The 14463-nt window shown below is 37.5% G+C and overlaps 2 protein-coding genes across 3 annotated transcripts; one reads left to right on the top strand and one right to left on the bottom strand.

Moving 5' to 3' along the window:
* Positions 1 to 674: 674 nt before the first annotated feature.
* LOC107658431 (gastrula zinc finger protein XlCGF57.1) lies at positions 675 to 3125 on the bottom strand. Its single transcript, XM_016446971.1, has 2 exons — positions 2845 to 3125; positions 675 to 2682 (listed from the first exon to the last, which is right to left on the bottom strand). The coding sequence occupies exons 1-2, from the start codon at positions 2918 to 2920 to the stop codon at positions 1403 to 1405; spliced, it is 1356 nt and encodes a 451-aa protein (XP_016302457.1). The 5' UTR covers positions 2921 to 3125; the 3' UTR covers positions 675 to 1402.
* Positions 3126 to 3978: 853 nt separating this feature from the next.
* Positions 3979 to 10096, top strand: LOC107658430 (uncharacterized). 2 transcript variants are annotated; one of them, XM_016446970.1, is made up of 13 exons: positions 3979 to 4169; positions 5667 to 5865; positions 6000 to 6026; positions 6710 to 6777; positions 6883 to 6982; positions 7071 to 7139; positions 7260 to 7334; positions 7815 to 8054; positions 8218 to 8324; positions 8413 to 8578; positions 9042 to 9129; positions 9227 to 9270; positions 9400 to 10096. In XM_016446970.1, exons 1-12 carry the CDS (start codon positions 4081 to 4083, stop codon positions 9256 to 9258), a joined length of 1260 nt encoding a protein of 419 aa, XP_016302456.1. In that variant the 5' UTR covers positions 3979 to 4080; the 3' UTR covers positions 9259 to 9270; positions 9400 to 10096. The 2 variants fall into 2 exon arrangements, with proteins under 2 accessions (XP_016302456.1, XP_016302455.1); XM_016446969.1 differs by lacking the exon at positions 3979 to 4169 and adding an exon at positions 5190 to 5481.
* The last annotated feature ends 4367 nt before the right edge of the window (positions 10097 to 14463 follow it).

Below are 14463 nucleotides of genomic sequence, written 5' to 3'. Positions count from 1 at the left end.
GCATGTTTTTAATTTTTTTTTTGGGGGGGGGGGGTTCTTACATGCTTTAAAATCTCATTTTAATGCACAGTATATTATTTTCTATACAGCTAGCTAGATCTTGGAATTTGCTTGATTGAATCATCAATAAGGATTGTATACATTTTTGACCAGGACAATTCTTCTTTGGAATAAAATTAATAAAAAATAAATAAATACAAAATACAAAAATGCTTCTTTTTTTTTAATATAGGCTATTCCTCTAGGTGTCTATGCATGCTTGACCCTCTCTAAATATACTATAGAGCAGGGGTGCCCAAGCTCTGTCCTGGAGGGCCGGTGTCCTGCAGAGTTTAGCTCCAACCCCAATTAGACACCTGAAGCAGCTAATCAAGCTCTTACTAGGCATACTAGAAACTTCCCAGCAGGTGTGTTGAGGCAAATTGGGAGCTAAACTCTGCAGGACACTGGCCCTCCAGTACCGAGTTTGGGCACCCCTGCTATAGAGCTTATGCGTCAGACAAACAAGTGCTTTGAACTTTTTGCAGTAGCTGGATACCACCTTATTTTTCTCGTTAGAGCAGGTTAAGGCCAGATGGGATACAGCTGCGGCTACTGGGCATGCGCACATCAATACAGCATAATACTTTTCACACTGTACAACAATAATTTCTTGCATTATTGTAAGGGGTATGTTTAGGGTTGGTGTAGACGTTAATAAAACACAATCTGATAGGTAAACATTTAATTTATTGTAAACGTAATGTGTCTGGGTTCCGATGTCCTTCGTGTCCAGCTATCTTTTAGCTGTACAAAACAGCTCGTTTTGCTGCTCGATATTGCAAACTGGTGTGTCTTACCATATTATTTTAATGTATTATCTTAGTTATGAACACACCGGTTTGTAGTGCACACAGTTTTACAGTTGTTTTCTTCTCGTTATTTTCCTACAGCGGCTAATGAACCGGAAGTCTCGCACATTCACAGAAAAAGTCTTAATTCCATGTTGAAAAATAAGGTGGATAGCATCACCTTTGAAGAGTAATTAGCTTGGTGTAGTGGCTTTACTTGTAGATTTAACGAAAGTTATCATGTGCATTGTAATATTTGAAGCAGATGTAAAAAAAAAGATGTCAGTAGACCGGGAAGATTTTAAAATGAACAGTTCGTTCAGAAATTCATACAACCTGACCTTCACACAGTGGAAATAAAAATGGAAGACCGAAGACAATGAGTGCAGCGCTGAAAAGAGGCGGAGCTACATAAGGTCCATATTTACATTTATGTAGTATAAAATATGTAGTTTTCCAGACTCCACTCTCACTCCCTTGTTTTTCTGTTTTATTTCCTTCCCTTAAATTTTCTTTTACAATGAAGTACTAGATGCACAAACTTCCTGCTGCCATTTCCATCGAATGAGAGCTTATTCACCACTAAAGGTTGTAGATGTAATTGCTTTTTTGGTAGAAACGCAATCTTCAGGCATATCCGACGCTATCTGGACTTCAACTGAACATGACTTTGGCACGCTTTGAGAACAATGCTTTTCTCTGTGATAGCTTAGACCTTTTCTTGAGGTGAAACTGTTTCCACACTGAGCGCAGGCGTACGGCTTCTCTCCAGTATGCAGCCTCACATGATCTACCAGGTTTGCTTTCTTAGTAAAACTCTTTCCGCAATATAAGCACACGTACGGCCGTTCTCCCATATGGATTTTGTGGTGTTTTATCAAATAATCGGCTGTAGCAAAGGCTCTGCCGCACTCTGAGCACACATGGGTTTTCACACCCTCATGTATTTTCTGGTGCGCTTTGAAACACAGGGGCCATAAAAAACTTTTCCCGCAAACCGAACAGACGAAAGGCTTCTCGTTTTGATGAATTTTCAAGTGTCTCTTCAGGTAAGACTCTAAAACAAATGTTTTATTGCAGTGCTCGCAGGTAAACTCCCTTTCTTCAGAGTGAGAGTGGCGCATATGGATTTTCAGACAGCTTGCCCATGCAAAACCCTTTCCACACTGAAGGCATTTAAAAGGCTTCTCCAATGTGTGAATTTTCATGTGAGATGTAACGTTTTGTTTACTGATGAAGCTCTTTCCACACTGAGGGCAGGCGAAAGGTCGCTCTCCGGTGTGGATTTTGATGTGCTCCTTAAGGTGTCCTTTATTCAGGAAACTCTTTCCGCACTGAAGGCACGTGTGAAGGCACTCTCCAGTGTGAATTTTGATGTGATCGTTAAGGGTTCGTTTAAAACTGAAACTCTTTCCACACTGTGAGCAGGTGAAGGGTTTGCCTCCGTCGTGACTTAGTAAGTGACTCCGAAAGTGTTCGTTGCGTTTGTAACTCTTTCCGCACTGAGGACAGACGAAGCGCTTCTCTTGGTTGTGAATCAGTATGTGATCGTTGAGGCTTCTTCTGCGTGAGAATCTCTTTCCGCACTGAGGGCAAGCGAACGGCTTCTCTCCGGTGTGAGTTAACATGTGATCGTTCAGGTGGCCTCTATGGGCACATTGCTTTCCACACAGAGAGCAGCTGAAGGGTTTTTTGGCTTGTGTCGGAGTGCGGCTTTGTGAGAAACTGGTTTTTCCAGTTTGGGAGCAAATCGAGGATTTTTCTCCAGTGAGGACAACATGAGCTTTGTGATGCTGCTGTTTCTCCTCCATTTCATTCAGAGTTTGACTTTCCTCTTTCACTTCCATCAGGCCTGAAGTGACAACTATAAATTATTATAAACCAACACAAGCAGGAAAAACTGAGATTTTTTTTTTTCTTCAGATTATTAGATTGTCTAATCAGCTCTAACTGGTTACATTAATGCACCACAATAATTAAAAAGAGAGGGAAATAATCAAAAATAGACACCAACCTTCTTGGTGCTCATTTTCTGTTCTGCAGGGTTCTGGATCAGATGTGTCATCATTCTCCTCTTTAATAAACATCATCTTTAAAGTTGCATATCACCTCGATATATTCCTGCTTATTACGCTAATAACAAGGACAACGCCTATATTTCTAGCGTTTTACTGAATTTAATCCTAATTTGTGTCTTTCTGCTACGAACTCAAAAGACGCCTGATGGTAAAATGAATGGTTTTGAAATCAGTATCCAGGGACATAACCTGTCATGTACTGGGCTGCGTTGTTGTCCTTGTCTTATTCTTGTAATGTTGGCAAGCCACCTTTTGGCGCATTGCTGCCACTAACTGGACTGGAGGATGGAGGGTCAAAATGAATCGAAGAAAAACTTGTCTTCTTTATCTTTTTTTTCCCTTCTTGTAGCCTATTTATTTATTTTTATTTTAGTATTGAACAGATATATTTGTATTTAAACAATAAAATATGTGAACTATATATTAAACAATACAGACTTTTTAAAATCTATAAATAACAAAGCTATGAAAATCATATGTGCTTAGTAGTTTGACATGTAATTCGGTCTTGTAAGTAAATATGTAAGTAAATAAATTAATTAATTAAATGCAACATTCTGATAAACCCATGAACCAATTAATCAAATGCAACATTAAAAAACAGCAATCATAGCAAATCAAATACTGAGATAAACATACGAATATTAATGGTAAAAAAAGATTAAAGGCTTTACAGTAATTTATAGTAATTTTGCTTTGTTAATTCTTATTGATATTAAAGTATGAAGGTGACCTATTTCTGTTTTAAAATAAGTAGAAGGTTTTTTGTGATTTTCCATATTTAATAAGTACATTTATAATATATAATATTTTAAATTCAATAATTATATTTTAAAAATAAAACATCTGTTTTATGTCACATTTCAAAGTTTGTATTCTTTTTAACAAAAATGTGCAATTGCACCAAAAAACAAAAAATCATAAAATAAATGCACAGTGCTCTCGTTTCCTTTCAGATAAATAAATAAATAGTCTTTCCAAAACCTTTTTAGCAGAGTGCCGTTTGTGAAACTGGCTGCAGTATCACACAATGTCCTGTAGATGGCGGTAATAGGTCTCGCAGTGAATAACAGCATCCGGAAATACAAAACAGTCACAGTCGTTTGCTGCTGTTGCCCTATGCGACGAAATTGGTGAAAGTGAATGGAGCAGTAACACATTCTGTTAGAAAAATGCCCGTTTGTTCGGCTTATAAGTGCAAGAATCGCTCTGATGGATCATATAAAGAGGCGTACAAAAGGGGCGACTTTTCTTTTCACACGTAAGTTTTAGATGTTTGTTGCAAGTTTCAAGTAACATAAGCTAATCCTCAGATGTAAAGTCCCCTAATCTAAACATACACACATGTATAACAGATGTTTTAATATTGTGTAGCTGCGAATCAGGCATGCTACAGCTTTGCCAAACATACATTTACAGACGTATTTGTATGTTTGTTGTGTGTGTGTGTGTGTGTGTGTGTGTGTGTGTGTGTGTGTTTGTTTGTTTGTAATCAACAAATGCAGTTACAAACTCTAAAGTATTGTAAACGTAATCATTTACGGGACTGTTGTCATCATAATGTTTTTGTGTGTGTCGTGTTGCATTTTTGAGGAGCTGTTGTTGGTTGGCGGTTGGGAGTTTCAATTATTCCAGTGAATCGAGTCCTTTGAACACGTTCACCAAAAAGATTAATTTACTGGTTCTTCTTGCATGTTATCTGTACACCTCGACAGATGTCTCAGTGCTATGAGTGAGTCATTCACTCAACCGATTTATTTAAAACACAAGTCGTTGACGGCTCAAATCTTTTTGTAAAATCTTTTGGTATTGTATTTAATTTCATGAATACAGGTAAGCGAGTTATCATTTTTGTAACCTTGGCTTCATCAAACTATAGAAAAAGACAACAGTAGTCTACATAAAAACGTAATGTCGTTACATTTCAGACGTTCAAAAATCTCAAAACTCAGAAATGAAATGTACTGAATTTACTCAGCCTCATGCCCAAACCCATTAGACATACAAGTCAAGACATTTTAATGAAACCCGAGAAGTTTCTATCAAGACTTGAACAAAATGGGAGTGGGTTTGAAATTACGTGAGGGTAAATAAATGATGACAGAATTTTAATTTTGGGGCGAACCTTCCTTTTAAGTGACCGAGAACGATTCGTTCACAAACAAAAGTTTCACTGAAGCACTGATGTGTTGTTGAAGCACCACTGGGGGTTTCCCACAGTACATTCTTTATCAAATATACTGTTTGCTTATACTGCAATCAGAGCTGGGAAATGAGGAGGGTCAGAGAGATGTGCAAACAAGCAGAACAGACAGCTCTCAGCAAAGAAGGAAAATGGGGCTCCATCGCAAAACGTGTCCATTAGGTGGCAATACTCCCAGTGTTCAATCTGCCATTAAATCCCACCAGAAGAAGAACAGTTTCCGGAAATACAAAATAAGATGTCTGTTTAGCGTTTGAAATTGCATTGGAATTGAATAAAAAATGCCAGTGTGTTCAGCCTACAAGTGCAAGAAGCGTTCAGATAGAGAGTATAAAGAGGCATACAACAGGGGCGAGTTTTCTTTTCACAAGTAAGTTGTGTATTTATATATCTCATGTTCGTAAAGTTTCAAACAAACCCCCAAATAACCCCCTATATAATGTGTATTTAAATGCACGCATATTTGTCTAACATTGTTATGGTTGTGTGACGCATGCACGAACACGTTTATGCACGTCTGTGTGTGTGTGTTTTATGTGTGTGTCCATCATCCAGATTCCCGCTAGCTGACGGCTTGAGAGTGAGAGAGTGGCTCCGTCGGATGAGATGGCAGAACTGGTGGCCAACTGGAAACTCAGTCCTGTGTTCGGATCATTTTGAGAAGGACTGCTTTGAACAAGTGGGCAGTCACAAACGACTGCGCAAAAATGCTGTCCCGACTATCTTTAATTTCCCAAAACATCTGCAGTGGAAGGCAAGTCAGAACAGTTTTGTGCATGTTTTTAAAATGTTGTTACTTGTAATGCAAATATCCGTATTTTTTCCCCGTTTCTACTTATAATCCATGTGTTCTTTCCATTATTTTTATTTTTAATTGTCCACACACAGGTGCCAGCTGTCAAGAGACGATCTCTGGTATGTATGGGAGGTTAGAAGAATCACTCATCATCATATCAAGTAAACATTTTAGTAAATACATTTCCAGAAAGCAGTGGTTCTTTACATCAAAGCATTTCCAAATAATCCAGAATTGCTGGTTTTCTTTTTCAGCCTTTGTCATGTAAATATTTTGTGTATTATTGGTCTTATGCAGTTTATGGTAATATTAATAAACTAAACGTTTGATTATATATTAACCTTTGAATTGGGATTCAATGGTTTTCATGTTCTGCTGCAGGGTTCCCTGGACTGTTTTGAGTTTGTGAGTGAATTGCAGGGGGTTCATGATTTGATATAAAGCTAATAATTATTTAAGTCATGGAAATGAAAACGTAAGTAATTTTAAGATAAATAAATGAATGAAATAAATAAAACACTTGTAATGATCCCATTAACATCAGAGAGCTGTGAACATGCACATGGTTTGTTAAACTATTGAAATATTAACTTCAGTTAACTATATTAACTATAAAATCTCAAGAGGAACTTTTAGAAAATTTTAGGTCAAAGGGGTTTGGCTTACACAGAGGTTCAGGAATATAAAATCTGTGTCCCCAGATCGATCAGTTTAGAACCGTTGTTTTAAAGCTGTGTTAGAAAGTCTTTATCTTTTTTTTATTGTTTCTAAACACATTCTTCATTTGTTTTGTGTTTTTCAGAATCGTAAGCCAGTTGAAGTGCCTATCAAACCAAAACCAACCGCAGTATCGGCACCAGTAATACCACGGTAATGTTTGTTAGCCTATGTATTTGTTACAATTGTTTGCCAAATGAGTAATTTTCTCTAGTTGTTGTCGTACTACTTAACGTCTCTTATTCATGGGTTTGATAGGCTTGAGGGGAAGTTTGTTCGTGTGCCTGTGGATTCTGATGGTTCCAGCCTTGGCCCCTTGCATGCTGGCAGCTTCCATGATGACTACTGCAAACCACAGGTTAATAGTTGTTGATTTTTGTCTGTCTTTTGTAGAGCATCTTATACACTGACTTGTACATTATACACCAGTCAATGTGTTTTCACAGAGCTTTCACTGGATGAAGCTTTCGGAGGGTGACGATGAGGCTGATGATGAAGCTGATGATGATGCTAGTGTATGTAGACCTTTACATTATCACAGTCTGTAAATGTATAAACTTAGGCCTTAAAGATCTGGAAATAGTCTCCTGAATGGTGTTTTAGCATTGTTTTTTTTTTTTAATATGTATGTGCAGGATCCTGGAAATGATGTCGCCTATGATGACGCACCTCTTGAAACAGCTGAAAATCCAAACACTCAGTTTATCCGGGTATGCCTTTTTTCAGATTTGTCCTTTTTTAGTCCTCTAGCACAGTGTTTCTCAACCAGGGGTCCGTGGACCCCTAGTGGTCCTTGACATAAGGCCAGGGGGTCCGTATAAAGTATGAATTTTTGTATAAATGTTGTATATTTTGACATGACATGTTCCCATGAAAGAAAAATCCAATATAGCTGATGATATGGCCAAATACTGGACAAGTCAGCTAACTTGAATTATACTTGACTGCATTTGGTCCTCACAAAGACACAAATGATACGAGTCAATTTTGTTCTGGGGGTCCTTGAGGATGGTTCTGAATTGGACTGGGGTCCGGTACGCCAAAAGGTTGAGATTCAGTGCGAGCACAGCGGTAATTTCTGTGTGAAGACATAAAATAGCAGCCATAATAGTTATGAAAGTAAAAAGTGTGGCTTAACATAGTTTTACCTGTAAATTTTGATATTCTTTTATCTTAATTTTTTCATGTAGGTGACAGAGAGATGGCAATGGCTGAGTATAGATGTAACCGGGCCTTTTCAAGAAAGCAAAGGCCCCTATAGCCACATCGTGGTCATCTGTGATTATTACACCAAGTGGATTGAAATCTTTCCATCAGAAAAGCCTAATTCTGATTCCATTGCCCTGCTTATGTGTGATGCCATTTCCCGATACGGGTTTCCTCTGGGATTTCTCACACCTTGGGGTGCTAGAGGGATTCAGGTCAGAACGGTAAGTCACGATTCACTGGATAATGTCAGAGCAATTAGTGCAGGTTTAATTATTTATAATTGTAAATTGTATTTTTATTCATTTAAATGTGCTGAAAGGTTATTTAAATGTCTCGATACCGTTGAATTTTTGATCTTTACCCATTTTTCTTTCTTTTGTCAAGGTTAACAGAGCACTCAATAATATTCTGATGATAAAGGACATCTCCCTCGTCTCTCGGCATCACCAGGCTTCGCAGCTTGAACCCCACACACAATACCACATTGTTAAGTACGTTTAGAATTGTGTGGACATGAATCACAATATTACAGAGCATAGAGTTATTTTGAAAATAAATTATGGTATGGTTTCTTTACAGTATGGTGGAAAATCTGGTAAAGAAGTATCCAGATAGTTGGCATGTTCATTTGCCTGTCAGCGTGCTGCGCTTCAACTGCAGTGTGCACCCAGAAACCAAACACAGACCTCTGTCACTCCATCGCAGTGAGGGAACTAAACCTTATACAACACCCAGGGATCAGCCAGTATGTATTGTGATATTGCAACATCTTTGTTCTCACTGGCAGCCCAAAACCATTGTGTTATTGGTTATGATTGTCAAGAATCAGCAGCGGAATTGCTTTGTTTTGTGTAGATATGGACAAATGCAGTAAAGTTTCATTTCGTGATTCTGCACATTTATGTACAAAATAATTTATTTACACTACTGTTGTGTTTGGGGTTGGAACATTTTTTTTTGTTTTTAATACTCATCAAAATGTATGTATTTTCAAATGTAAATTATTTCTGTGATGACAAAGCTGAATTTTCAGCAGCTGTTACTCCAGTTTTCAGTGTCACATGATCCTTCAGAAATCACTCTCATATTGCTGTATAAAAGTATTAATTTATTTTGAGAAAAATCTTAATGACCTCAGACTTTTGAATGGTAGTGTATGCATAAAGTATATTATTAAATTTGAGTGTTTTGCTTTTGTCCAAATCAAGCTCAGTGAAGATGACCTTGCAAAATACACCTTCAAAATCCAGAAACCAAACCCTTTAAAAGAAATTGAGGCACTAAAACGAATATTCCGTGAGTATGATCATCTCATATCCAAATCTCAGTTTACCTGTCTGTCTGCTTTTCCTCCACGTCTGTAGTCATTATCATTCAACTTTTGTTAACACAGGAGAATCAACGGACTGCATTGTCATTTCATAAAACAAAAAACAGGTAAGTGTGAATAAACAGTTCTGTTAGTACTGCATAGAGATATTGTTGTACCTTGTCATTCAATTTCATAAATTAAAAAAAAAATGCTGCTACTAAACCAACAGGGTCTTTTGTTTCCTCTGTTGCTAGTGTGCCTATTGTAACCAGTGTGTGACTTCAAACTGAAGGTCCAGTGAGGAAGAGGTGCTGCTTGGCCGAAGGATGAAAAATAATGAGCTGTTAAAGTCAGACTGAGAGAAACCCAGACTGAGATCTTATTTGTAATTTTCATATTGAAATTGTTGGCAGCATTGTAAATACATACCATTAAAGGTATTAAAGAGAGTTGTACTAACTGTAAAAGAAAATACTTGGAAAGGAGTGGGAAAAGACATGGTTTTCTTTAGTCATTTGTAGTATTTGTAAATAACCAATTGAGCCAGCAAAAGATAATCTAATGTTAATAAATCCACAAATACTCCTGAGTTGCAGGCAATCCTAAAGGATATTGTGGCAGCCTGAAATTAAGTGTTTTTTTTTTTTCCGTTTCAAATAAACCTTTTATAATGTTGCCTCAACATCAAAGCCCTTACGAAAATTAACCATGGTTTTACTACAAAAAAAAAAAACATGGTTACTATAGATAAACAAAGGTAACCACAAATTAACCATGGATTTGCTACACTAGCCGTAGTTTAACCATGATATTTGTTGTAAAACTCTGCTTACACAAATGGTAATAAGCCAAAAAAACATGGTTACTACACTTTTACTATAGTAAAACCATGGTTAATTTTCGTAAGGGAGTTTATTCCATCAAGGTCTTGCTCAGAATAAACTCTTATACCCCTGATGACGTCATGTCTTTGTGTATTTCGTATCTGTATTTGTGACCCTGGACCACAAAACCAGTCATAAGGGTAATTTTACATTTTTTATTTTTTATAATAAGCTTTCCATTGATGTATGGTTTGTTAGGATAGGACAATATTTGGCCGAGATGCAGCTATTTGAAAATCTGGAATCTGAGGGTGCAAAAAAATCTAAATATTGAGAAAATCATCTTTAAAGTTGTCCAAATGAAGTTCTTAGCAATGCATATTACTAATCAAAAATTAAGTTTTGATATATTCATAGTAGGAAATTAACATCTTCATGGAACATGATATTTGCTTAATATTCTAATGATGTTTGGCATAAAAGACAAATTAATAATTTTGACCCATACACTGTATTGTTGGCTATTGCTACAAATATTCCCCAGCGATTTAAGACTGGTTTTGTGCTCCAGGGTCACATGGAAGCCACAGTCCCAGATACATTCTACAATGTGCACCATTCTAATGAACAAATTTGGCCAGTAATCCCAGTGAAAACCATTGTTACAGCTACGCCATACAGTGCATTCTTAAGCATACGATATACACTAGAATTACTTTTCACAGAAATAGCCAAAACTGTACATTAAACTTAATCAAATGGATTGTGCCTGTTCAACAAGTGTTAGTTAAAAAAAATGCACTGAATTGTGTGAGGCCACTAGGGCGCGTCTCCGGCACAGAAAAGACTTGACGCTGCTCGCGCAAAGACATCTGGGATTGTGGAGGACTGGCTCGAGCGCTTTGATTTCCGCAGTGCAGCGTGGGATAGTGGAAGAAGTCAGCGAAACAGTCGTAGAGAAATGGTGAGTGAGGAAGCAGATCAAACCCAGATCGAACGTATTCTTTCGTTTTGTAGTTTGAAAATGTTTCTGTGACGGATTATACGCAAACTAGCCGCTGGTTGGAGTGGCTAAAGAGTGTGAACGCAGCCTTTACACAGTCCTCTTTGTTTCGCAATATTTTTAGCAGCCCGGCTAACATTCCCTGCTAAATCCGCCCCATTTACTTGTGTTGCTGTGTACATTGCGCTCGACGACCGGTCTGGTCGGCCAATACTAAAAACCGATAGGCAAACAGTTTCGTATTGTTTATTTGTAGATGAGCTGCGCACCCTCTGTAGCTGAAGTGGGGCTGTTAATCACGGTGTTGGTTTCATGACAGCTCCGTAATGTAGGAACGGGCTGGTCCTGTCATTGATCATTCTGGGCTGTGCCTTTTTAGATGCTCATCTAACGTTAGTCATTTAATCTATCCGCACAATACATGTAGATAATCATCAAAAGGTTATCGAGCTTAGATGGGTTGCTACATGTTTTGTCCTGCAGTTGTTACTAGCTCCAGTTTGCACGTCCATTTTTAAAAGATAACTTACTTGGTTTAGCCACGTTTACAGTTATTATAATTGAATTTTCATCCCCTCGTAATGTTGGTTAGCTGTTTGCAGTAAACAAACCGCACAACTAGGTGTTGCCAGTAACTAAGTCAACAACAACTTAACATAACTGCAGCTGTCAGCGTTTTATTTGTGTAGAGAGCGTTGCAGTTGTGTAGTTGACATGTTTCAGCTGTTCACCATCTGCTTTTCTCTTGTTTTATTTTTAAAAAGCCAGTGGTTGTTCCACCTGTAAATTACAACAAACATGGCTTTTTTTTTTTGAGTTGAGAGTTATAGAAGCTGGTGGTTTGTTATCATGTTTAGGATTATTTTTCTAAGGTGATTGATGTCTCATTTTGTTGTGTAAAAATTCAAATGCTCCATGAGTTTAGGTTGTGTAGGGTTGAACTGGGTGTAAATCGAGATGTGTTGATGATGAGAGGATTGAAGGTTGAGTAACTGGCTCCTTGTTTTTCTTCAGGATGTCTTTTTGATGATCAGACGTCACAAGACAACCATCTTCACAGATGCCAAGGAGTCTACCACAGTCTACGAGCTGAAGCGGATTGTGGAGGGCATCCTAAAGCGAGCGCCAGAGGATCAGAGACTTTATAAGGTCAGCAAAGAAAGTTTTCATGATGATGTTGATTATTAATTAATGTATAAATTATTAGCGTTATAGCTCTTTTAGTATATCCTGAAGGTTCTATGTAGTTGGGTCATTCCTGTTATGTAGAAATAAAAGCATTCCAAGTTATGTAATTTCACACTGTTACAAAATTTGGAGCTAGTAAGATTTTTTTTTAAGTGAAATTAATACTGTAACGTTCTCCGACAAGGACGAGGCGTTTTGATGTACAAGGGGTGTTTATTTGGGCTGTTGTGTTACACACCCCGACTTCTAAGAGAACTGCACTTGAACCAACGAGGCACCCTTTCTCCCCCCTCCTTCTCTCTCTTTCCCCTTACACACACACAGGGGCGGAGCCTCTTTTCACATCCAACTCGAACATCCAATAACAGTTCGCAACACAAAAATGAATACAGTGCAACACTAACATTAAGCACATTGTTATCTATAACACAACATGCTTGAACATGCTACAATACTTTTATTTAGCAAGGATGCATTAAATTGATCAAAAGTGACAGTAAATACATTTATGATGTTAGAAAAGATTTTTATTTCAAAAAATGCAAAAATAGCAAAACTGTTATAACAACACTTAATTATGAAAAATGTTTCTTGAGCAGCAAATCATATTAGAATGATTTCTAAAGAATCATGTGACACTGAAGACTGAAGTAATGCTGAAAATTCAGATTTGCCATCACAGGAGAATATTTTAAAATGGAAAAGTTCTTTAAATTGTATTGATATTTTAAAATATTACTGTTTGTACTGTATTGTTGATTAAGTAAATGCAGCCTTGGTGAGCATACGAGTCTTCAAACTTTTTGAATGGTAGTGTGTGTAACACAAACTAATACCACAAAGCATCACAGAATTAATCAAATCTTTTGTTAATACTAGCTCAAAACCCCCTAAGTTAAGAAAACCCACAAATTATATCTAAGAGGTTTACGAACCCGTAGATTTACAAGGCACATTTACAGGATTAACAGAACGGAAAGTGAAAAACAAATTACTTTAAACAGCATTCTCTAAAGCACATATTTGATTTAAACATTTTTACACTAAACATTATATATACAGGTGCATCTCAATAAATTAGAATGTCGTGGAAAAGTTCATTTATTTCAGTAATTCAACTCAAATTGTGAAACTCGTGTATTAAATAAATTCAATGCACACAGACTGAAGTAGTTTAAGTCTTTGGTTCTTTTAATTGTGATGATTTTGGCTCACATTTAACAAAAACCCACCAATTCACTATCTCAACAAATTAGAATATGGTGACATGCCAATCAGCTAATCAACTCCTGACGATAAAGGGTTGGGGGGAGGGTGGGGGGTGAGACAGCGGGGGTAAAGAGTGTCCAAAACAGCGGACAAGCAAAACACGTGCGTTTTAAGATGGTGGTGCGTATTGAGTTACAAAAAAGGGGGGGGGAGAAGCATGAGTGAGAGTGATCTTGTGTGATATTGCAACTTTGCTGAGAATTTGAATCGCTCTCCCTGTTACTCCTCACGTCCCATCGAGCACTAGCAGCTTACTCTCACTGTATTGTCGCAAACCCCTCCAATGTTCAGTGTCTGCTCATCTACAGGTTAATCCACCAATCACAACGTCTCATTTGGCGCAGGCACATTTTGATTTGGTAATGTTTCCCTTGATTTCTGGATGAATTGCTCGTTTGTCAGACAGCTGTTAGTCACTTGTCAGAGGTGGTTAGATATTGGAGTATTTAAACCCGTGCTTATTTAATTCACGCAAATGTTATGTTTGGAGAGTTAAACGTTTTGTGCTTTTTGTGTGTTTCAATCTGATAGGGGCGGGGCGGGTTTGTGTTTGTGGCTGTAAGGTTTTACAAATGCCCACTTTACTGATCGCATTTACAGTACGCTGTTGTGTGCTAATGAGTATTGATATTATAATTATTCTTATTTAGATCATGCATAATTTTATTGGGGTGCAAAAGGCCATAGGCTGAACCGTTTTACGTTACCGACTTAATATAGTGTAAATGCACATGGAACTTACTGAACATCAGAGTGGGCATGGATGCCTGCAAATGAATACACAGCACATGGTTGAGGTGAATTCTGACATACAGTGGTTTCATTGTAAATACATTTTTCCACTCGCATTGTTGCTTCCTGAAGTGTGTTTTGCTTTTCTTTACAATCCTTTTGCTGGAGGAGTGTAGTGGTGTCAGCTTGTTTCTTTTTGAATATTTGTTTGGAAGCTTAAGTATTGACATTTAATTCCCTGATTTTGTATATAAATCAAAGGGGAGTGTAAATGCTAGTCGTTTTTTTTTTTTTTTGTGTGT

The sequence above is a fragment of the Sinocyclocheilus anshuiensis genome, unplaced genomic scaffold (assembly GCF_001515605.1).
Source record: "Sinocyclocheilus anshuiensis isolate Anshui unplaced genomic scaffold, SAMN03320099.WGS_v1.1 scaffold371, whole genome shotgun sequence".
In the NCBI taxonomy this organism is placed as follows: Eukaryota; Metazoa; Chordata; class Actinopteri; order Cypriniformes; family Cyprinidae; genus Sinocyclocheilus; species Sinocyclocheilus anshuiensis.
The sequence above is the reverse complement of the archived record's forward strand: the minus strand, read 5'-3'. Positions and strand labels throughout refer to the sequence as shown.

Bases quoted from the DNA above. Each gene is read 5' to 3' on its own strand.
- LOC107658431 (XM_016446971.1), bottom strand. From the start codon at position 2,920: ATGATGTTTATTAAAGAGGAGAATGATGACACATCTGATCCAGAACCC. The intron at 2,683-2,844 runs GTTGGTGTCTAT...TTGTCACTTCAG, and splicing joins AGAAAATGAGCACCAAGAAG to GCCTGATGGAAGTGAAAGAG.
- LOC107658430 (XM_016446970.1), top strand. From the start codon at position 4,081: ATGCCCGTTTGTTCGGCTTATAAGTGCAAGAATCGCTCTGATGGATCA. The intron at 6,027-6,709 runs GTATGTATGGGA...TGTGTTTTTCAG, and splicing joins CTGTCAAGAGACGATCTCTG to AATCGTAAGCCAGTTGAAGT. The intron at 6,983-7,070 runs GTTAATAGTTGT...GTGTTTTCACAG, and splicing joins ATGACTACTGCAAACCACAG to AGCTTTCACTGGATGAAGCT.